The sequence below is a fragment of the Motacilla alba genome, chromosome 5, assembly GCF_015832195.1.
Source record: "Motacilla alba alba isolate MOTALB_02 chromosome 5, Motacilla_alba_V1.0_pri, whole genome shotgun sequence".
NCBI lineage: Eukaryota > Metazoa > Chordata > Aves > Passeriformes > Motacillidae > Motacilla > Motacilla alba.
In genome coordinates, this window is record NC_052020.1 from 17667041 (window position 1) to 17688743 (window position 21703).

The 21703-nt window shown below is 51.7% G+C and overlaps 1 protein-coding gene across 2 annotated transcripts; it reads right to left on the reverse strand.

Annotated features, from left to right (window-relative positions):
- Window positions 1-1079: 1079 nt before the first annotated feature.
- RASSF7 (Ras association domain family member 7) lies at window positions 1080-18568 on the reverse strand. 2 transcript variants are annotated; one of them, XM_038137174.1, is made up of 6 exons: window positions 18451-18568; window positions 5771-5924; window positions 4674-5578; window positions 3514-3682; window positions 2829-2939; window positions 1080-2113 (listed from the first exon to the last, which is right to left on the reverse strand). In XM_038137174.1, exons 2-6 carry the CDS (start codon window positions 5871-5873, stop codon window positions 2082-2084), a joined length of 1320 nt encoding a protein of 439 aa, XP_037993102.1. In that variant the 5' UTR covers window positions 5874-5924; window positions 18451-18568; the 3' UTR covers window positions 1080-2081. The 2 variants fall into 2 exon arrangements, with proteins under 2 accessions (XP_037993102.1, XP_037993103.1); XM_038137175.1 differs by lacking the exon at window positions 3514-3682.
- Window positions 18569-21703: the final 3135 nt, after the last annotated feature.

Sequence of the window (21703 nt, forward strand, 5' to 3'; positions counted from 1 at the left end):
ACCCAAAAAATGAAAGATCCGGTTTTAAACCTGTAGAAGTCAGTTTTTTGGGATAGGTAAAGGATGTCCTGTGACACACTGAAATCTGGCCATGTCCCAGGCAAGTGGGTTTTCTAAACCTGCTTTTCCCTCCCCTCGACAAGTAGCACTGATATGCTCTTTACAATGTCCATCACCCACTTCTTAGCAAGGCAGAATCTTTAAAAGCAAGAGTCCAAAAAAAAAAAAAAAGCACATGAAGCCCAAAAAACAAAGAAGCAGGGGAGAAACCAAATGCAGCTGCATGGAACAAACACATTTTTAACTAATTTTCCTTGAGATACTTAATTTAAGGAGGAGGGTGAGGAGGAGCTTGAAAAGCAACCCACCCAAAAAGCCACAACTCAAAAAAAGGCTGCTTTGAAATGGCATCTCCCCACTGTGGCAGCTCTCCAATCATAACCTAAAACACAGCAGTACCAGTGGATCTCCCAAAAATGCAAACTTTAATCCTTTGATATTACTTGATCAACCTGCTGGGCTGTGGTGGCACCTTGGAAATCAGCTTTGAGAGGGGAAGATGTCCCCAGGGACAAGAGCCCAGCAGAAGCCCAGGGGAGATGGTGATGGACAGCAAGAGCTGACATCCCTGGCTGCTGTTATCCAGGTGCAGACAAAGGGGCTTGGAGGCAAATGGGAAATTTCCCCTTACCTGCTCCTGTCTGCAGCTGAGCGCCACCCCCTTTGCCTCCTGTCCTAAAATGCTCTGAGCTGCTGCAGTGCATTATTAAAATGTTGCCATGTTTCATCCCAGAGATGGCCACATCTCACCGGAGACAAGCTGCATCCCCTGGTTGTAAAGCACTTCACGATTAAAAAAAAAAAAGGGGGGGGGAAAAAAAGAAGAAGAGAGCACCGTGTGCACAAGAGTCAGTCGGTTATAAAATACTCACAGCTTTAATTCGGCAAATAGAAAGAGATGGCTTGGAAATGGAAGAGGCAGCTGCGGGGTGCGCAAACCGCTCGGACGCGTCCGCCAGGCGCCGGCAGGGACAGCTCACCCTGGCCACAACAGCACACTAACGCTCGCTTTGCTCAAATCCTTTCCCAAAGATTTATTGAAAATTGGATCTGCGGCGCACAGGATTTACATTCGCACGGGGGAAGCGGGGTTTTATGGGGAACGCTGTGCCCAAGTCACATTTTTCGCATACGACACGTTGAAAACAGGCTCAGGGATCTCCCAGACAAACTCACCCCCTCCCCAAACCGCTTTGGTTTTGCAATTAAAACACAAGGTGCCCCACTGCGACAGATGAACAGAATGGTAACTACTGGCCATCGAGTTAAAAAAAAAAAATTAAAAATATCAGGGAAATGTCACCAAGAGTATTTTGGTCCTGCTCCCCACTCACACCACCACCGGGGAAGGGCTCATTCTGCAATTTTTTACTTTAAAAAGAAGTTGAAATATTAAATTAATTTAAGAAAAACAACTCCCGCTGTGTGCTTCCTTGAAGCATGGTCCGTGTGGCACCATATAAAGTGGTTTCTCCTACAAGGTTTCTTATAATATACATTAAAAAAAAGATGGGCCAGAAATTTGTCTTAAAACTGCTTTTTGGGCCACCCCTGCTGCCAGTGAAGAGGCTGTTTGTCATGGCCCCACTTGCAGTGACGAGTTGCTGTGAAATCTGTTAACTTGCTCCATCCAAATGAGCCTCCTCGTGGGTCTCCACTGCAGCTTCACTCCCCGAGGCAAAGGAACAATGACTTTTCCAAATGCACGAGGGATCTTTCGAGGAGGCTATGCAGAATGGGTGCACTGCTGTTTTCTGTTCAATATAGAAACTGCTTAAAAAAAAATAGAAGGGAGTCGCTTTCATCCTCAGGGGAAGAGGGTCACTTTGTGAGATCAGTCTCTAGTTTTACTTTACAGTCTGTAAAAATATTTTGTCTGGCCATCCACATCCATTCACAATATAAAGCAGTAAAAAAAATATAAAATGTATATATATATATATATGTATATATATATATCATATGGTTTATTTATACAGTTACACTTTGAAGGCAATTGATCCTCCACTGCCTGGGACCTTCTACCTCCAGATGCTCTGCCTGGTTGATACAACTGCAAGACAAGAGAAAAAAAACCACCTGAGCAATCCCACCGTGGTGGGTGAGCACTTGCAAAAAGGAGAGTGGAAAACAGGATGTATGTGAGCACAAAGCCTGGACCAGGAGATGGGAATGCGGCTGCCGCAGTGTCCTGAAGGATGGTTGATGTATTGGGCTGTGTGGAGGATGGCAACAGAGTTTTACAGAGGCAAAGGTGGCATGGGTGGGAGCAGGATGCCAGGGTGGAGGCAGCATCACCACAGCGGGTAGGTGTCCCTACCACAGCTCTCTTGCTGCACCCAAAAACAGGTGCAAGGTGACAAGAGAGTCACAGGAGGTAGAAAGGGGTTTGGGATGAACTGGTCACTAAGATGGAACAAAAGTAGCTCCTGTAAAAGACGGGAGACAAATGCTCCTCATCCTAACTGAGCAAGGTCTTAACCCTGGGGGATACAGAGTGGCAGGAGAGGGGATGAGAACCATCCTCCACAGCTCCTGGCAGGGCAGAGAGCCAGGCTGCCAGTGTGTGAGCCCCTGGCAGCAGAGCAGAGACTGCTGGAGTGTGAGCTTTGCGCTTCCTAATGGCATCTAAAAATAGCTCTGGCCTCCCACCACCAGCACACGCTTGCTCTCTGCAGCCCATTTTGGGCAGCAAAAGCCTCTCCCCTCTTCCCACCCATCCTCCGCAGAGCGGCTCACGCTCCCAGGCCCCACTGGGACATACGCACCCTCGGGGTTCAGGCTGGACACCAGGGGCTCTGGCAGGGTCCTGGGATGGCCGAGGAGCTGCTTGGTGCTGACCTGGGGAGGCAAGTCTGTACCAGCGGTGGGAGAAAAACCTACAGGATGGGGAAAAACATCCAGCTCAGGCAGGGCTTGAGCCTCCCAGGCTTGCTGGGCACAGCCACTGGGACCCCTGCTGCCGCCTCTCATGCCTGTGAGGATGCAGACAAGGCCCTGGGCACCACCCTTCCCTCACCAAACACAGCAAGGTCATTTGTGGCCAGAGGATGTCCCCACCAGCCCACAGCCCCCGGGGACTGTTGCTGGCCTTCAGCCGCCTGCCTTTTGCTGCAGCTGCTGTGGTGACACGAGCAAGGCTGTGAAGGAAAGCTCCCTGCAGCCACCTCGGCCCCAAAAGCAGCAATGCCGGATCCGACTCCCATGCACGTCTGCGAGCAGCCCCCAGGCTTCAATGGGGAGGAGGAAGGAGCCCCAGGGGTAAAAATTCTCTGAAACCCTGCAGAGCGGTGAGCGACTGCCGTGTCAGCACACAAAACCCCACCTGCCTAATCTCAGTGCCCAGGGGAGAACTGGTCAGCTTTGGGGCTGACCCCTCGGAGGAGGAGGCAGGGAGCGGGCAGGGGTCCCGCGGAGCAGCCCCCGCGGCCGAGCCAGCGGCAGCGTGCTGACCTCCGTTTCGTCGGTAGGCTGGCAGCTCGCACGGGCTCGGCTCCGGCTGGGCGTCCTCCTCGGACCTGGCCTGCAGGACGGTCACCGTGGCCCCCGTCTGCTGAATAAACTGCTGCAAATTACACTGCCTCAGCTCCTTATTTAACTCCTCCAGCTCTTGGGTCTGGGCCTGCAAAACACACACCGAGGGGGGGACAGGGTGAGCCGCATGTTCCCCCCGTGCCCCAAGCCAGCCGGCAATCATCCGCTGGGGCTGCTCCCCGGCTGGGGCTCACCCTGCCGCTGCCAGCAGAGGGAACCTCAGGGGTACTGCGGCTCAGCCGCCCCTCTCTGAAGGGAGAGGCAGGAAGGGAGGTGCCCAGGCAACGGGGACGAGGAAGACGCTGGTTTGGGAACAGCCCTGCTGTGCTGCATCTCCACAAGAGGGTGTGAGCAGCCACCAAACGGCAGCCGCCGCCGTGCTGGGAGATGCCAAATGCAAATGAGATGCTCCAGGAAGGATGCTGAAAGCATGGACAGCCTGGGGAAAGCCTGGCTGCATAAAAGCTTCCCCGTTTTGCTCCAAAGGGGACATGGTGGGTAGAAGGCAGGAGTCATGCAGCCCCTCGACCCCTGATGCTGGGAGGCTGCAACAGGAGAGCTGTGGGGGCATCACAGCTCATCCCCAGAGCTGCCATCTCCACACTGCGCAGCCCCCCACCATGAGCCCAAGCCCTCCATGGTCAAAAGACTGGCATGGGCACCACGAGGACCTGTGCTATGCCCTTTGTGACTCCTTCATCCAAGATGACATCGACCCTTGTGCCAATGCCACCAACCCCACACGTGGACCACTTGCTCCAGCACCGTTGTCTGCGCTGGAGCAAGGTGATGCTGTGATGCTGTGCTCCTGGAGCACCAGTCAGAAGGAGCATTAGCCCAGATGCAGCTTGCACAGAGAGCAATGGGTGTGGGACCCCGTACCAGTGTGGCAAGAGTGGTGGTGTCCCCCTGTCAGTGAGCACTGCTGCTGAGAGCTGTGCACCCAGTCCCAAGTTCACTGGGCAGATGGAGCAACTAACCCCACTCAACCCATTGGTCTAATGCATCTGGAAAGCTGGTCCCACCCCCTCCTGAAGGTCTTACCATCCCATAGGGTGGCTCAACCCAGTCCTATCTACCTGCAGGTTCTTTTCAGCTTCTTCCAGGGCCCTCTCCACGCTGGCCAGGTTGCTCTCCAGCTGGGTGCCTTGCTTGACCTTGGCCTCCAAGTCCCTTTTCATTTTGGTGGCCATGTCCTCCAGCTCTATGGGGCTGGGCATAGAGATCTCCTTCCCCCTCTTGGCCCTCTCAGCCATCTCCCACTGGATCTCCTCCTGCAGGGCTTCAGTCCGGACACTCAGCTCATAGATCCTCTGGGTGTACTCCTCCAGGCTGGCCCGCAGGCTCCTAACCCGCTCCTGTCGCTCCCGCTCGCACTCCTTTTCCAGTCGGAGCTCACTCTGCCAAAACTCCTCCTCACCCAGCTCCGTCTCATTCCTCCGCACCACTTGCTCCAGATAGAGGATCTCATTCTCCTGGCCAGCAAGCCGGCTGCGCTCCCAGAGCCGTAGGTCCATTTCTAGGGTGTCTCCATGGGCCTCCAAGGAATGCAGCTGCTCCTGCTGCTGCAGCACTCTCCTAAAAAGCTCCTCCTTGGAGGGCTGGACAATACCACCACCCTCCAAGTCTAGCCCATCCCGGGTTTGGTGCCTCCATCGGCCCATGGTGAACAGGTCGCTGGAGCCTGTAGGACCCAGGCTGAAGGTCATGGATTTTTTGGGCTCCCTAGAACGGGGTCCGTCTATGCTGGTGAGCCTGGGCTTGATGGGCAAGCTGGCCCGGATGAACGTCCTCTCGGGAGCCTGGGGAGCGCCCTCCGAGGAGGGCCGCTCGGCCATGCTGGGGCCTGTCCGCCGCAGGATGAACTGCACGTCGTTGGCATACTGCCCACACTTGGCCAGCGACTCCAAGGGACACTCCAGCGGCAGCAGCTGCCGCTCCTTCTCCCGCAGCTTCTGCACCAGCACGTAGCGGCCCGTCTGACCTGCCAGGAGGAGGTGAGCACATCAGATCGGGCAAGCAGAGGCCAGCAGGGGTGCGCTGAGGCTGCTGCCCCACAGGCAGTGCTGGTGGCATCCCCACCACCACAGAGCAAGACCTCCACCCACCCAAAGACTCCTGTTCCCAGGAAGAACCTGCAGATGGGACACTCCCCCAGCAGATGGAGATGGCTCACCTATTGCCCGTGCCAGGGCGATGACCACTTCTTGGCAGGTGGTTTGCTCTGAGACTCCACACACGACCCTCTGGATCCCATCCACCCAGACCTTCAGCTCCATCCCCACAGCTGCCGGGCCTCAGGTGCTCTGGGTCATTGCAGGACAGGCTGCCTGTGGGGAGAAAAGAAAACAGGTTTCCATCCCAAGCCACCAACAAGGAATACAAGACGCTTTAAAAGCAGCGTCATTAAATCGTCATCCCATGGGGTGAATCCTAGACCAAGAAGTTGTTCGCTGCCACCCTGTGCACAGATTGCACTTTTGCTGATCTTATTAAACGCTGATATTCATCTGCAAAGAAAATAATTTTTTTTCCTCATGTCTGGCCAGCGGGTCCCAATCTTCCTGTAGTGGGAAATGATGAGGTTTGTGTGCCTGTGTGGTATCCAAAAGATGCCCAGGTTATTTCTGCTGTGAGCACAGATTTTAATGGGTTTACTGGACTTTCACTGCAATTTCTCTGAAAATTTGGCAGAGTGGCACTGAGGGATTTTCTAAACAACATTGGAAAAGACAGATGAACTACTGTCTGCCCACTTTTGCAATGATATAGAGGAAAGGTGCAGATAATGCACATTTTAATCTTTTCATATTTACATCCATCGCAATTTATCAGAGAGAGATGAAGAAATTAAAACAAAGCCTCTTTCTGAACAAAAGCATGACCAAAGGTAGGGTTTGGGAGGGGTAGCCAGGCATAAACATCCATGACAAAACCCAGGCTCTGATCAACACTGGGCCCAGCTCAACTCCCACCCAGTGGGTACTGCTACCTTTAAACAACACCTGTTAGCCTGAGCACACCCAACTCCTGCCTATTCCAGCAGCTCAACAACTGCAACTGCCATAAATTAAAAAAAAAAAAAAAATTAAGCACAAGCTGTAAAGAACTCAGTATTTGAGCTTACGGTGTTTTCAAACACCATGCAAAGGTGTATCTACTTCCCTGCTATAACACTGGTTTTGACAGTGTCAGTCTTGTCTGAAAGTCCTGGATGGAGTAACATACAGTACATTTTCAGGCCTTCCATCCAGGAGGTCACAAACTGCTTTCCCAACTTCACCTGTCTGGTCACAGCCCTTCCCACTGCTCCAGCTATCCCAAGTTTGCAGCCAGGCTGTGAGAAAGCTTGACCTTAGGTTAAACTCCACTTCTTCATTATTTTTTGTTGTCGACTTCAGTAATCAAAGGGAGGGTTTGAAGGGTCCTGTCTCCGGCAATGAGGAATTTTAATTGTCGTGTGAGAAAGGCAAGGAGAAACCAAGGAAGACATGGCTTCATGAGGACGTTCTGCGCAGGTGCCGGGTCCTGCTGGTGCCACCTCCCTGCCCACCTCCAAAACATGGGCACGGAGCAGCCGTCACAAATACCTCAGTGCTGAGCTCATGTTTGCCTTGGCTGAGCGACCGGGGAAAACCGTGGGGCTGAAGGACACCTTGGGTTCGGCCCACCTCCCTGTAAGCCCCAAACCACTAACATTTGCGAGATACAAATTTGAAGCTGAGTTTTGGCACCACTCCCCAATCCTGTGTATTCAAGGCTGCAACTGTCCCCCGGCATGGAGCAAAGTCCAGGTGCCACTGCGGCACCACCCAAATCACCCTGAAACCACTGTTGTTCACCCCCCCAACCTCTCCCTCAGCAGCACCCTAACACCAAAACTGGAGTGCAACACACCCCATAGAGCACTCCCTACACCCCCCCTTCCCTGGCCAGGGACCAAGCTAGCCTCAAATCCGGCTTCTTGTGCCACAGCCCGGTATACAGGGGCCAGGAGCTTAAGAATAAACAAGAAAAATAACCCGGCTTGTTGAGTCACACCGAACAGTCTCACCTTGCTGGCAGAATGCAGGGGCTGCCGAGCGCTGTGGGAGCAGGATGGCTGCTGGCACACGGGTCCCGGGCACCTGTCTGGGTTCAAACCAGGCACCAACCTCTGGCCCCGCCTTGGCCGGCGCTCCAGGCAATCATTTACCAGCAGCCCAGCATGCGGCACAGCGCTGCCAACAGGCTGGGAGAGAGGCACCCAGCTTTGCTCCTCATGCAAGAGAAACCCCCCAAAAAAGCAGCCAGGACATAATCCCCACCACATTCTCCAGCACCCCAAAATCCCATGGATTTTATTTCTTCCTTAGATCCTTCTAAGCACAGGAGGTCCTTGCTGCAACCTCTGCGGGGTTTGGGAGTTGTCTCCAGCTTGCTGCCAGATACTGGATGTTATCTGTCCCCTTGAAGAGGGCTGAGGGCTGCTCCCTTCCCGGCCTGCCCTCCCCCTCCCTTCTGGGGAGGATCAGCTCCCACTCAAAACCAGCCTTGCTGTCTCTCTTTCCCCAAACCCCTGGCCTCACAAGGGAGCTGACAGGATGAAGGTTCATCCTTATCTGAGGGGACCTGCAATGGTCCCTGATCCCCTCAGTTCCTGCTTGGGAGGGACATCACAGGCTGCACTCAGCATCTCATCCCCAATACTCCACCATGACAGTACCACCCTAGTTAAAAAACAAAACAAAACAAAACAAACACCATAAAACCCCATCAGTCAATAAACCTAAAAACATTCACCTTGCCCCAAGAATCACCTTTGCTGTAACCCACTCAGTTCTTTACCATCACTCAAAACCACAGCAGCTGGGGGCGAGTCTCATTGCCCCACTTGCAAATAGACCCCCGTCTTAATGAGTTTCTCTGCCGACCCCCGGCATTAATAGTGGGTGCCCTTGTTACACCACCAGGTAGGAGAAATAATGGGCTTTTTTTGGGCAAGAATTACTTTTCTCAGGGAAGAGCAGCTTCTTAGCAGAAGGCAGGTTTCCAGCTGCCTCTGTTTGTATTTGCCTCAGGAGGTCACTTTGATCATGAACCCGAAGTGCAGGCAGCTGCCAGGCCCTGCCCCTGCCCCAAAACAGCACCAGGGAAGCCAGCAGGTGGCTGTGGGTGCCATGACACATGACTGCTGTTCCCAAGGGCCACTCATTTTATTCTAAATAATTTTCATTGGAAGCAGATTAACGAAATGACTAATTTTCTGTTCCCTTTCCCAATGTGATGGGTCCTAAAATGGGATGATTCATGCCATGACTTCAACAGATTTCCTGACTGAAAGTCAGAATTTCAAATGCTGACACTAAAAAATATTTTTTAAAATTAAAAATCTCAGATCCTGCAGCTTTATTTTCATTCCTGGCACTGCTGTCTCCCAGCCCCCCTGAAACTGTCAGGCTAAAGGAAGTGGAGATGAAGGAGTATTTCTGCACGTGCAGGAGGATGCACATCTTGCTCCTGCAAACTGCCACCCTGATGGCTGCTGGGTCTCACAAGGGTCTGATGTCCTGCCCTGGACCTGAAATAATAGAATATTGCCCAGTCATCCTCCTCACAGAAGTGAGGACCACTCCTGATTTGTAGGGCCACCTGCCATGTCCCCTATGGGGTCTCTCCGAAGCTGAGACAGCACCTTCCAGCCAAGGAGTGCAAGCACTTTGCAAGAGTCTTTCTAATATATTTTGCCACACACAATATTTTTTTTTTTAAAATCAAAGTCTGTTTCAGAAAAAATTCACCCATTTCGCACCCAACAGCAAGGCCTACTGCAACCCAAATACCAAAGCACCCCAAACATCTCTAACACAGCTCCTAAAAAGGACCATGTGGGACCGGCATAAAGGTTTTGAGATGGGCAACCTGCCAGCACTAAGGCTTCACCCATTTTCGCAGGTTTACTCACCTTCCTCACTGTGTCCACCTCCTGACAGGGAGCTGGGTACAGGGCCAGGTGGCAGGAAAGGAACATCACAGGGAAGGCTTCCAAGAAAGCCTAATTAAAAGTGAAAGGAATCCAGAAGACCAGCCTTTCGTGTCAGGGTTTGGGCTGAGGGTAGGGTCATAAAGATTCATAGTTAATAAACTGCATTAGTACTTGAGAGCAGGCTGTGATGAGCCTGCCATCCATGAAGCACCAAGGTGTCCATAGGGACCAGGAGCTTTGCATCCCTTTGGATGCAGCCCAGGAAAATGCTGGGGTACTCTCAGTTGTTTTATTTGTACTTTGAACCTGACCCTCTGGCTCCTCTCCCACCCAATGCCAGGGGGATGCTCATCCCAGCCATGTGCAGACACACCAATAAAAAAAACCCAACCCAACACATGAGTAAGCAGCAAGTGGGGAGGGGAGGGCTGGCCCTGTGCTGCCATCCTCTCTGCTGGGGCGCTGGCAGGCTGGCTGTGACTCACTGCCCAGCATCAACTGCTGCGGTGACACATCCAGCAGCTATTTAATACTTCCTCAAGTCTCTCCCTACTCTAAGCACTGGGCTCAGATCCTGCACCAAAGGGGAGAGATGGTACTCAGCCACCAGCTGAAACCTCTGGTGGGGCAGAAGCCTCCCTGTTACTCTGATGACCAACACAGAGAAGATCCATAAATAACTGAAGCCTCCTGACAACACCTGCAGCAGGTTGGAGGGGATGGGACATGGTCCAGGTTTCCCTCCAGACCACGAACTGTGTCCTGCTGCCTTGGGACCCTCTTTTGGAGTGACATCACCTGCCCTTGTCTGAGCTGTTACAGGGAGTGAGCAGTTCTGCTGGGCTTTCCATGCCATGTCCATCCCAGAACAGAAGGCAATGCCGTCATCAGGATTGACTGCTGGCTGGTCCAACACTGAGCATGGATCAGCCATGGCAAGGTTTGATGCTGTGGCACATGCCAGGCTGGCAGCTCCCTTGCTGGGCAGAGATGACCATCCACATCTCTGAACAAGCTGTCTGTGCAGCAGAGTCTGGCAACCGCCCACGGTCACTGCCACCGCAGCTGGGAGCACCAGGCAAAGCCCCAGGCACTTTGTGCATGACCTTTCCACCATTCCAGCTTGTCCTGAGGATGCCATCCCCAGGATCCTGAAGGAACACATCCTCTGGCCTGGCACAAGGCAGCCAAGAGGGTCACCTACCAGAGGCAGCAGTGTCCTGTCCTTCAGCGCGGGGGCCATCAGGGTGAGGCTGGGACACTCACAGCACAGAGCTCCAAACTGGAGCAGCAGATGGGTTACTTCATCCCGGCACAAAGAGTTGACACGGGTTAAACAAGCTCAAGAGGTGACAAACAAGTCCTACCAGAGTGGTCACAGCCCAGAGAGGCAGCTCTTCATCCTTCTGCCATCACAGGCAGTATGCAAGTGCTTCTCACACCCCAGGCCTAAGGAAGCCACCAGCCCTTACACAAGGCAGCCACAAGTACCCAGGAGCAAGGAAGCAGCCAGCATGGGGCTCTAATTCACACCCAAGCAGCTTATTTAGGGGTGGCCATAATATCACCATATCCTCAGTTCACCCATCATCCCCCATCCAGCTCCCTACTCTGACATGTTGTGCCTGACAGAAAGCCCTAAAAATTAGCAAATTACCAAAATAGGTAATTTAACCTGAAGGTGCACTTTTACCAGAGATGGACCTGAGCCCAAACACCCCCCAAGGGTCTGTTGCCTTTCAGTAACAAACAGCTTCTGCTGGGGGCATCCTACAGCACATAATGCACACTTGGCATCAGCAAAAGTTACATCCGTGTTTCAAGGGCTTTTTGCACTAAAGGAGATCAAAGGAAAACTATGTCTTGTGGCGTTTGCATGCTTGAGAGCAAAAACATTATTTGAGCCAGAGATCACAGACCACCACCAAAATCCTCTGGCAATCCAAGGGGGCACATGTCCCACACAAGGATCTTGCAATCTTGCAGGGACTGCCCAAAGAGAGAGATTTCTGCAGAGCCATAAGCACCACTCCAGCAAACCCCCATTAAGAGAAAAATAGAGGCTTAGAGATTTTCTGCTCCACTTCCTCCCAAAAATTACAGACCCATGCTAACATGCCTGGGGAGGCTGGCCAATGTTGAGCAGGGCAGGAAGAGTCAGGTACAAATCCTGCCCAGGGCTGTGACGCAGAATGGGGACAGTCCTCAGGGTGATGGCCTTTGGCAGGGATTTAGGGGAGGGAGGCTCACATCGTGACTGGTGTCAAAGACACTCACTACATGCCACCCTCACCTGCCAGGATTTCTGCTTTTCAACCCAAGCTTTTGGGTCTGCTACAGCACCAGACCCACAGGGAAACAGAAGAAACAGAAACAGCACTGTGAAGAAGCTGGGAGACCTTTTCTCCCTCTTAGACAAGATTAAGATTTGTGGCCATGCCAGGTCAGCATTGAGAATCATATGAAAACATCTAGAATCACAGCCAGTGACATTTTAGGGATGATTACTAGTCAGTCCACCCCACAGATGAGCCACCAACCAAAAGCTCATTATAAATTAAAAGCAGCAAAAACACCCCTCCACCTACTGCACACACTCACATTACAGCGTTTCAGCCTGGAAGCGGAAGGATCATCTTTCACACCTGCACTCATCGTGTTTCTCCCTTGCAGCACTAATGACTACTGTCCGTGGGGGGAGAGCTGGCAGGGCTGGTTAGGAAAAAGTCTGCCCTAAACATGAAGGTTTGCAAGGGAACCATCAGCAGCACCTGCTATTCCAGTAACCATTACCATCACCCCCAGCCCCACATGTGGGAAGAGTGACTTCATGAAAGCAGCTGGAAATGAATCAGTAGGTTCTTCCCAAGGGGGAGAAACAAAATTAGCAACAGTGTGTAGATTAGAGGGGAAAGAGGAAAGGCTTTTGCACTCCCATGCTCTTTTATTTCTTGTGCAATTGAGTGCACCCTGATGCCATGCCCAGGATGGACCTAGCTTTGCCCCCAGTATAGGGGCAAGACTAGGTCTAGGTATCTTGGGGCTCTAGGCTGATCTAGATTAGGTTCATCATCTTTAGGGGATGACTCACAATTCAGCTCCTAAAAGGCAAGCTCTGAGGGGTACTTGCCCAAGCATCCACACAAACACAACCATGGCACTCATATGCCAGCAGGTCCAGAATCTCTGCTGTGTTTATCTTCCACAGCAGTCAGTCATCAGTGAAAGCACAATGCAGTTTGAGAGTATTCCCCTGTAATTACACACAGTCCATTCCCCAAGTCGGAACACAGTTTGTATTTCTCACCACACAGAACACAGGAGGAATCTTGAGAGGCAAGAGCCTGCTCAAGCCTTGGAAATACTCCTCCCCAGCCAAAGAAGAGACCTTCCATTCCACCCACCTTCAAGGGCAAGACCAAACCAATGAGGTCTCTCTCCCAGTGCCTCCAGAAGAGCCAGAAAGGACCCTCAAAGTGCAGCTTCCTTGAGATGCTCGCCCAGTCCAGCCCAGAGGATGAGATGAGCCTTGACCACCTATAATGCAAGCAGAGACAGATACTCTCCCTGTCTCCTGTCAAATTAATAAAGAATTTCATCTCCATAGGATTACAGGAAAATTCAGGCTCTGCAGCTGTCCTGTAAGTAGGACTGGGGACATAAAGAAGCCAAATGACCTACAAATATTGTCCCTCCAACCTGCCTTCCAGTCTCCTTTGGAAGTGCTGGTGTCAGCCATCAGCAATCCTCTTTCCATTCCAAGTCTCCTCCTACAGGAGATGGTAATTAACAAATAAGCAAATGCACAACCAGGAATCAACCTTCCAGATTTTATTCTCCATTTCCAGAATAACTTGCAGCTTCCTACCCTTCTTCAGAAAGCAGCCTCATGTCAAGGACATACTGCTGGCTGTCCAGAGTAGAGGATGCACAGATGAACATGCAGGTGCATGCTGCCATGGATATTTATTTATAACTTTGTAGGATTAAAAAGGATTTTAATGACCCTTTGCAGAAAGCTGAATAGGCTCCTTTCTCTCACATGCTCAGACACAAAGACAAATAAACAAGAGACTCAGAATGAATCCTGGCTGAAACCTTTGATAAGACCCTTGGGTATTTTAGAAGTCTCTGCTTTCACACTACCTGGCACATGACTAATTAGGTGGAGGTGCTATCAATCACTGCCTGAACCCACCCAGAGACAATAAGCTCTTTAAAGCAGTAAAATCATGGCATATCTCTGGAGAGGCAAGTGCACCCGGGACATCCATCCAGGGATACAAATCACAGTCCCACAACAAGTGATGGAAATCATGGCTGCATGACCAACTCATCCCCCAAACTGCCCTGCTGGACTTTTGGCTGAAGGGGTTTTAATGCCAGCAAAGGGCTCCATCTTTTGCTCCATACATAGGTCCAGCACTTAATAATACCTGAAGGATCAAAATGGGGTAGGAATGTGTGCTAGGGACTGGGCCAGCACTCCTGTCCGCACAGAGTGGGAGACTCAGTAAAAATACATTGTTTCTTCTGAAGCATTTAGGTGCTTAATCCTGACGCAGCTAATGCTCACTTGGAGTTGCTCTGGGGAAATACATACTTTTGAACTTCCTAGCCCAACTTCTTTATACTCAGCAGGTCATTAAAAAGCCAAATGAACTCAAAGAGGACAATACCAAATCCAATGTCTCAGCCTAGGCAACCCTCAAACTGCATTAAGGCAGTCCAAAAAATACTTGAGAAGGAGTTTTGAGGGACAGCTAGTCCTCAGAATGCAGTATCCCAAAGATTCAAAGCCATGTTTCTAGCACCTCCACTCCTGGGTCCCAATGATGCTTCCTTTCCAGAGTGGGAGAGCAAATGTCCTTTTCCAACATACAATGGTGAGTTTGCAAGATTTTTAAAATACTAGGAGCCATAGAAAGGTCTTTAAAAAACCAACAGAAACACTCAAACAACTACAGGAATCCTTTATGCACAAACACCTATGCAGACTCAGCTTCTTTTCCCCACTGATGGTGGACAAGTGGGATTACCTTGGATCATGTATGATGTGGTACAACCTTGTGTCCAGGCTGTGTTAGCCCTGAGAAAACCTAGCAGAGCCACTCCTTTGGGATGGGATCCCAAGGACTTGACAAGCTGCCCCGAGAAACTCCCATCCCAGAGGAATCAGGGCAGGGAGAAGAGGAAGGACAGATGACCTCAGAGCAAGCCTGGGAAACAGCTAACTTCCTACAGGCACAAACAGACCTGGGCATACTGGTCAAGAGTCCAGGGAGCTCACGAGCTGCTTTCTGACAATTAAGCTGTTCCTTAGAGAAGAGTGTGTGTGTTTGTGTTGCAGGAACCAGCCAGCACTGATCACAACATGCAAAGAGGTCCACCCTGCATTCCCACCGCAAATATGTTTGGCTCTTAGCAGAAAGGAGTGCTGACACCTCCAAACATTGCCAGAACTTGGAAAAGAAAATAAAAATTGGCAAGTGAAAACAGCAACCACAAAGCCTCCAAAAGAACCAACACAACCCATCTTTATTCTTATGAAGAGATGCCTATGGTGTTTATCCAACCTGCTGCACACCACCAGCTGCCTCAGGCAAGCATCCAGAGGCACAGAGCAGCTCCCTGCTGCACACTCACATTTCCTGGGGAAAGCATTGTTCACAGCAGGAATCTTTAAACCAGCAAGAACCCTACAAGTGCTCTCCCTGTCAGACAGCTTCACAACACCATCTGGGTGCCAATGGTTTACCCAGGCTGGCAGGAATAACAGGGAGCAAAGGGGAGGCTGCCACTCAATGGGCTTCCATGCCAGCACAGCTAATCTCCTGCAGGATGCTCTAGGTGCCTCCAAAGTCCCCACTGTGCTCAGGAGTGTAATGCTAGGTCTAACACCACAAAGGACATCCATGGGAGGCTCTGGACCCCAAAGGGCTGTTGAGAGCATTGTGACATTCCACTGTCATGCAGGAAGCACCTGAGGGGACACAGGAAGGGTTGAGCATGAGGCTCCAGAGATGAAGACCTCCAGCAGGTTCTGTGTGCTGTATCAGGGCTAGGAAGTAGCAACAAAAAAAGCCTTCATGGCAATTCAAGAAGCCTTCATGCAATTGTCCTGAAGTTTCCACCTATGTGTTTGGTTAAGAAGTGTTTCAGGTTATATTTCCCCCCCCCTCTTTACTTCTTCTTTTTTTTTTTTTTTTTCTTTTCTTTTTAAAGCAACAAGTTATTCTAGATGACTAGCCTGGGGCAGCTGGAAGCACCCCAACCCTCAAAAAAGTGCTGACTCCAGCCCACAAAAAGCCAGACAATCAGCCACTTTTAGGAGCTCCTGAACTTGGCATCTGAAAAATGGAAGGACATAAAAATGTTAGCAGTCCTTTACAACAACAGGATTCTGTTAAAAACCTCCAGTGGGGCCATGCTTAAGCTTTAATTTGAATACACAGGTTTGCAGGGGCATAGACAAGTTGGAACAGATGGAAGAACATCCTTTAAAAAGCTGCTCTTGAAAACAATGCATACACACAGAGCTGACACCTGAAGTGTCCCTCACGCCTTTATTTAAACTGGGCACAGAGCAACCCATTGTCAAACAGCACCTGGATTTCTCCCTAGCTCACCGCAGCACCCAGCCTCGCATGACTCCAGAAAATACTCTGCTCTGAAGCCTTGGCACACACATCACTGCCTCCCAGCCAGGAAGGATTAACTCTTTGTCTGGAATCACTCCCAAAGCATTCCCTCCCCAGCACATGGAGAAACAACAGAACATGGGCGTAGGTCAATTCTGTGCCACCACTGGAGGTTTTTTCCTATTGAAGATGACATGAACAAGACGGGACAGAGAGATGCTCAAAAACATGGAAAGGATGAACCAATGTGGACCATGCAGATGCACTCAAGCGCTATTACCCTGCAGCATGTGGCGACAGCGAAGGCAACTACAGGACAGATCTCCACTAGGGAGGTGGACAGCACACACGTGTGCCAGGTTGTTGCTCAGGTCTGCCTCTTTAAGACCTGGGTAAAACTAATTTCCATGTCCCTCTCACACTCATTCGCAAAGAGTTTTATATTTTAGAGGAACTGGCATGCCCTTGCTGGGAAACAGTGCAAGACCCTGGGAACTGCACTGCTCACTGCTGTGAGTGCTGGGCACCCACAGGTGCTGCAAGCAGCACTCCCTGGCCTCACCACTTTTTTAGACATGGGGGAAGAAAGGCTTCAGGAAGATGTGTGCACTTGTGGCTTCTGGATTTCCATGCCATTTCTTTGGAGAAGGCATGGGGAAGCCAGCAGAGGTTCGTGGAGAGGGAGTCCAGGCATCGTGCTGAGGCTCCCCCAGCAGATAACCGGGATGTGGGAGGATTCCTGGCATTCCAATGGCATCAACAGAAGGTAAGAACATCCCCCCTTCCCCACAGCCCCTTCCTGAGAAGGCACCACCAGCACTGCCTGATAAGGAAAACAAGAAGCGTTTGGAAGACGTTTCCCACTCCTACCCACTGCAGATACAGCATGTGCTCACGGTTTGCTCTCGTCTCCCTAAGAAGAGCTGCAATTCCTGCCTCCCGAGGAGCGCAGCTCCCCGCAGAGCTGCCCCTCGAGGTGAGCTGACAGGTGTGTGCGCGGCACCGCTGTCCCGTTCCGGCAGGCGCCAGGGCCCCACCATTTGACGGCGGAGCTCTGCCATTCGTGCTCCCACACGCTCCCGGGGCCGGGGCCCGCCCGGCAAGTCCCGGCAGAGCGCGGGGCCCGGGCCCGCGCCGGTAGCACCGGCATCCCGGGGAGCTGGCCCCGGCTGCCGGCGAGGAGCGGCCAAAGCTCCCGCCTCGCCTCTTTCGACCATTTCCCACTAGTTTCCGCCTAATTTCTCCTGAAACGGCCATCCCAAGGGGAGTGCCATGGGCTGTGCCTGAGGCAGCCACTCGGAGTGAGAGGCGCACGGCTGCGACCCTTTCTTTGGTACAATACCCCTGGACCCACGTTTGGGTTTTTAACCTGCAATTACAAAGTGCTATTGCAGGGCAGGGGAAAAAAAGCCAGGAGAGGAGCTCGGTGTCCCGTTCCCCCCCTCCTCCTCCCCGCAGCAGGCCACAAGTGGAGTTACGAAACAACCTGCCAACCTGCCGGCAGAGTTCACGGAAGGCATCAGAAGTATGCGGCTGGAGCCTGGCTCTTATCGAGGAATTTAACCCCTCTCCTCGGGGAGACGGAGACGTCTCTGAAGGGAGAAAGAACGGGCGGTTCTTGCCGCACGGATGCGAGGGGAGGAGGCTCTTGGCACGGCCATCTGAGACCCCCACGCCGCCTCGGCTCCTCCGCTGGGGGCTCTGGGCAGCGTTTGCAGCGCCGGTGGGGCCGCGGTGCTGCTCCTGCCAGCGGGGCCCGGCTGCACCGTGCTGGTGGCCGGAGCTGCTGGGAGTGCCGCTGGGAGGCAAAGCCACCCGGCTGCTCGACCGACCGGGACACGACAGGGGCGGCACCGGGCAGGTGGCAGCGGGGCTCGGGTCTCACCAGTGCCGAACGCCGCTCCCAGTCACCCCAGCCCGGGCTCTCCTTACGGGACCCGGAGTTACAGCGGCGCCCTGCCCCAAGCCAGCTGCTCGCCGCCCCTGCCCCACTTTGCAGCCCCGTGGGGCTGTCCCCCGCCCCGGCGGGCCCTGCCAGGCGGGCGAGGCGCCGGCTGCCCCGGGCACGGCTCTCTCCGCGGACACCCGGGGCCAGCGGCCCCGCCTCAGCCGCAGCCCCCCTGCTCGGGGCGGCTCCCGGCGGTACCGGCCCGGCTGCGGCAGGGCAGAGCAGGGCAGGGCAGGGCCGCGCCCGGAGCTGCAAAGCAGCGGCAGCCGCTGCCCGGCGCCGCCGCGCCCGTGCGCACTCACCTGCCGCCGGCCCGGCCCCGGCAGCGCGGCCGCGGCTCCTCTCCTGGGCGGCGGCGGGGCCGCTCCGCTGCGCTCCCCTCCGCTCCGCAGCGCGGAGCCGCGCCGGCCTCAGCGCCGCCCTCCGCGCCCCGCCCCGCCGGCGCCGCCCGCCAGGTGAGCGCCGCCCCCGCCAGGTGAGCCCCGCCCCACACACGAAACTCCCCCGCGTCACCTCGGCTGTTAAAAAAAAAAAAAAAAAGTCTGAAATTCTCCTTAAAAAAAAAAAAAAAAAAATCTTAAATTATTTTGGAACCTCCCCCAACAACCTTAAATTCTTTTTAAAAAGGCATAAAACCTCTCTAAAAACCATTAGATTAAAATGCTCCTTTTAAAATAAAGCCTTAAATTCTCCTTTTTGTTTGTTTTCTTAAGAACTCATAAATTCTACATTTTCCCCCCAAAGTCTAAAATTCTCAAATAAAAATAAATCTCTTCTAAAAACTTTTTTTAAGTATTAAATTCTCCTTTTATTTAAAAAGGTTATTAATTTATTTTTTTATAAAATCTGAAAACATTATCATGTTTTTTTTTAAAAGAAGACTTAAAATCTCCTTTCCTAGAAATAAACCAAGCAAAACCACTCTGTACTTCCCTATCCCTGTCTCCTGGCTCTGTGAGGCTGTATAGGCAGGCTCATTCCCTCCGGGAAGTGCTCAGCCTGTCCGACAGCAGGGCCCAGACCTCCACCTGCCCCAGCAGGTCCCTGGGTAGAACAGAAACAAGAACCCCTTTTTGGAGGGAAGAGCTTGCCCTGGTGCACGGGGAGGGTGCAGCCCCCCAGCCCCCTGCCCTTCGGCCGGCCAGGGGCTTAGAACGCCCTAAAGCCGCAGAGAGATGACAGCAGGGAGACAGGTTCAGCCGGTTTTGGAAGAAGCAGGTGTCTGCTGCCGTGCTGGAGGCTTTGGAAACTTCTCACCTCCTCTCTCCTGTCAGCTTTTCCCATCCTATCTCTCAGAAACCCACCTGAAAGCTCCCCCCTCCCTGCATGCCAGTGTCCTTCCTCCATGGTTCCCCAGGCAATGGGGATGGCTGTGATGGCATCAGAATCCCACCCTCGAGGTCTCTACTGGTGAAGGTGCTCCAGCAAGGCCTGTGCTGGTGCAACCCCAGTGCCAGACGCACAGTTGCCTTTATATTTCTTTATCCAGAGTGTCTTGGGAAATGTCCCACTACTCACAAGAAAGGATAACCCACCCATCAGACCCTGGATCCCGAGGCGGCTGCTCCAAAATAGATCTCGGGTTTGCTGCTCCACCACAAAATGTGTGCAAATTTTAACTTATGGTCAGAAAAATCCCCATCTCATGCAGGCCTTATGATATCCTTATCTAGGATTTATGATATCTTTAACTACTCCCTTCTCCACGTGGAAGCTGCTGGGATTAGGAGGTGATGCAACACACAAGCCCTTAGCTGTCACTCGGCAGCTTTAATTGGATTTTTAAATGAAGTTTTCTGTTGTTCTGACATATTCCTCATAATTAGGATCTCCTAAAATCAGATAGTACATCTGGTGCTCTGTAACACAGGCCATGCCCTGGAGACTTTACAGCACAGGAGGAACAAAGATCTATAAAAAAAAAACCAACAAAGGCTGTTCTCAGGAGATACATATCTTATTTAATAGGTTGGACAGTCTTCTGAGATCCCAATCGGATACAAGCTGAGCAGAGGCTCATTTGCCACTAGCAAGGATGGTTGCCTTTCTTTTAAGAAAAGATTCTGAGTTTTAAATCTTTCTACCTTTAGTAGGTTGTAAAAATATTGGAAATCTATTTTCACTTGTAAAATTATTACTGTGAAAAAAAAACTAACTCTGCCTCTCACGTCTGCATGGTCTCTTGATTCCTCACCCTATGAAGAGTTCTCCACACCTTCCATCAATTAAGATGGATACAAACATCCAAAATTTAGTTTCACACTGGTGAGTTTGCCAGACTGGCTCATGCACCGTCTTCTCCAGCCATAGCTCTGCCTCAGGTTTATTCTTAAAGCTCCTGTGGTGCTGAGGCCATCTTCAGGGACTGACCAGGAATAGTGACAGAGCTGAATTCTGAGTTTGTGCCCACTGGTTCCATGCTGGGATTTCTACAGGTGTATCTTAGAGTTTTGAAAAGTCATGTCCTCATTGTACACTGAGCAGCCAGGGAGCAGCCTGACTCCCCTTCAGGGAGGAGAGCAATGCTGTCTCAGCATCCTGAGCAGTTGAATCATAACCAAGCAGGTCCTTTGGTGTCTCCAGCAGCAGATGAGATAGTAATCCTATCTGAGTTTCCCCAAAGGAGAAGATGCTGTCTCACTGCTGTGCTCAGGAGCACAACAACAAGTGTCCTGGTCCTGAGGCTTCTTAAAATACAGAATGTTTGCATTACAGAATGTTTATGTTTGCACAAAACCCCCTCCTGAGTACAAACGTCCTGTGGGTGAGCAGCAGGTCACCAGCTATAGCCTCTCTTAGCAGAGCACATTTTCCCTGGGACAGCCACCCAAGCCCAGCAGTGTCAGTCCATGGCCAGTGTGGGGAATGGGGGGAAAGTGGATATTTGAGGCACCCAGATCTGCAGAGTTGCTTTTGGCACAAACACAAAACCCTCTGAGCTGTGGTTGGGAGGGAAAAGTAGAGGGAAGTTTCCTTTTCAGGCCCATTTCTAAAAAGAAAGAGTGGGAAGCCAGATTTTCAGAGGTGCCCCACATCCCCTGCTCCCCCCAGGAATTTGTCAGTCACTATCCTTTCCTGACACAGCTACAACATTTCATGTGCCTCAGAGAATTACCCAGTGCATCTCTTGCCTGGCTGAGCACACAGAAGGGCATATTTTCCCCAGAACATGAGCTTCCCTCTCAAATAAAGACAATCACCCAAAAAATCCCAGCATTTCCAGGAAAGCCCTGGCACCAGGAGAGAAAAGTGGCCAATTCCAGAGGGCATGTTGACTTTCTCTTCCAGCAGACACCCTCTACTTCAAGAGCTGTAATCCAAGGCTAGAAGTGAGGACCTCTCTCTCTCAACAATATGTATAAATAATACATATAATTACATCTATAAAAATATTTATATATATGTGTGTATATATATACACACAAGAGTACTGCCTTCTGTTGCTCAACATACATTTGTAGCAGAGTTACAAAGGGCCCATTGACCCTTGCAGTTCTTTTAGGGCTTTTGGAATGTTTGGAGGGTATTAAGTTTTTCCAGGTTTCTTTGGAAGAT

Excerpts from the sequence above, each read along its gene's own strand:
- RASSF7 (XM_038137174.1), bottom strand. The coding sequence starts at position 5,873 with ATGGAGCTGAAGGTCTGGGTGGATGGGATCCAGAGGGTCGTGTGTGGA. Across the intron at positions 3,683-4,673 it reads AAGCTGAAAAGAACCTGCAG|GCCCAGACCCAAGAGCTGGA; the intron begins GTAGATAGGACT and ends TGTGTTTTGCAG. Across the intron at positions 2,114-2,828 it reads GTCCAGCCTGAACCCCGAGG|TTGTATCAACCAGGCAGAGC; the intron begins GTGCGTATGTCC and ends CTTGTCTTGCAG.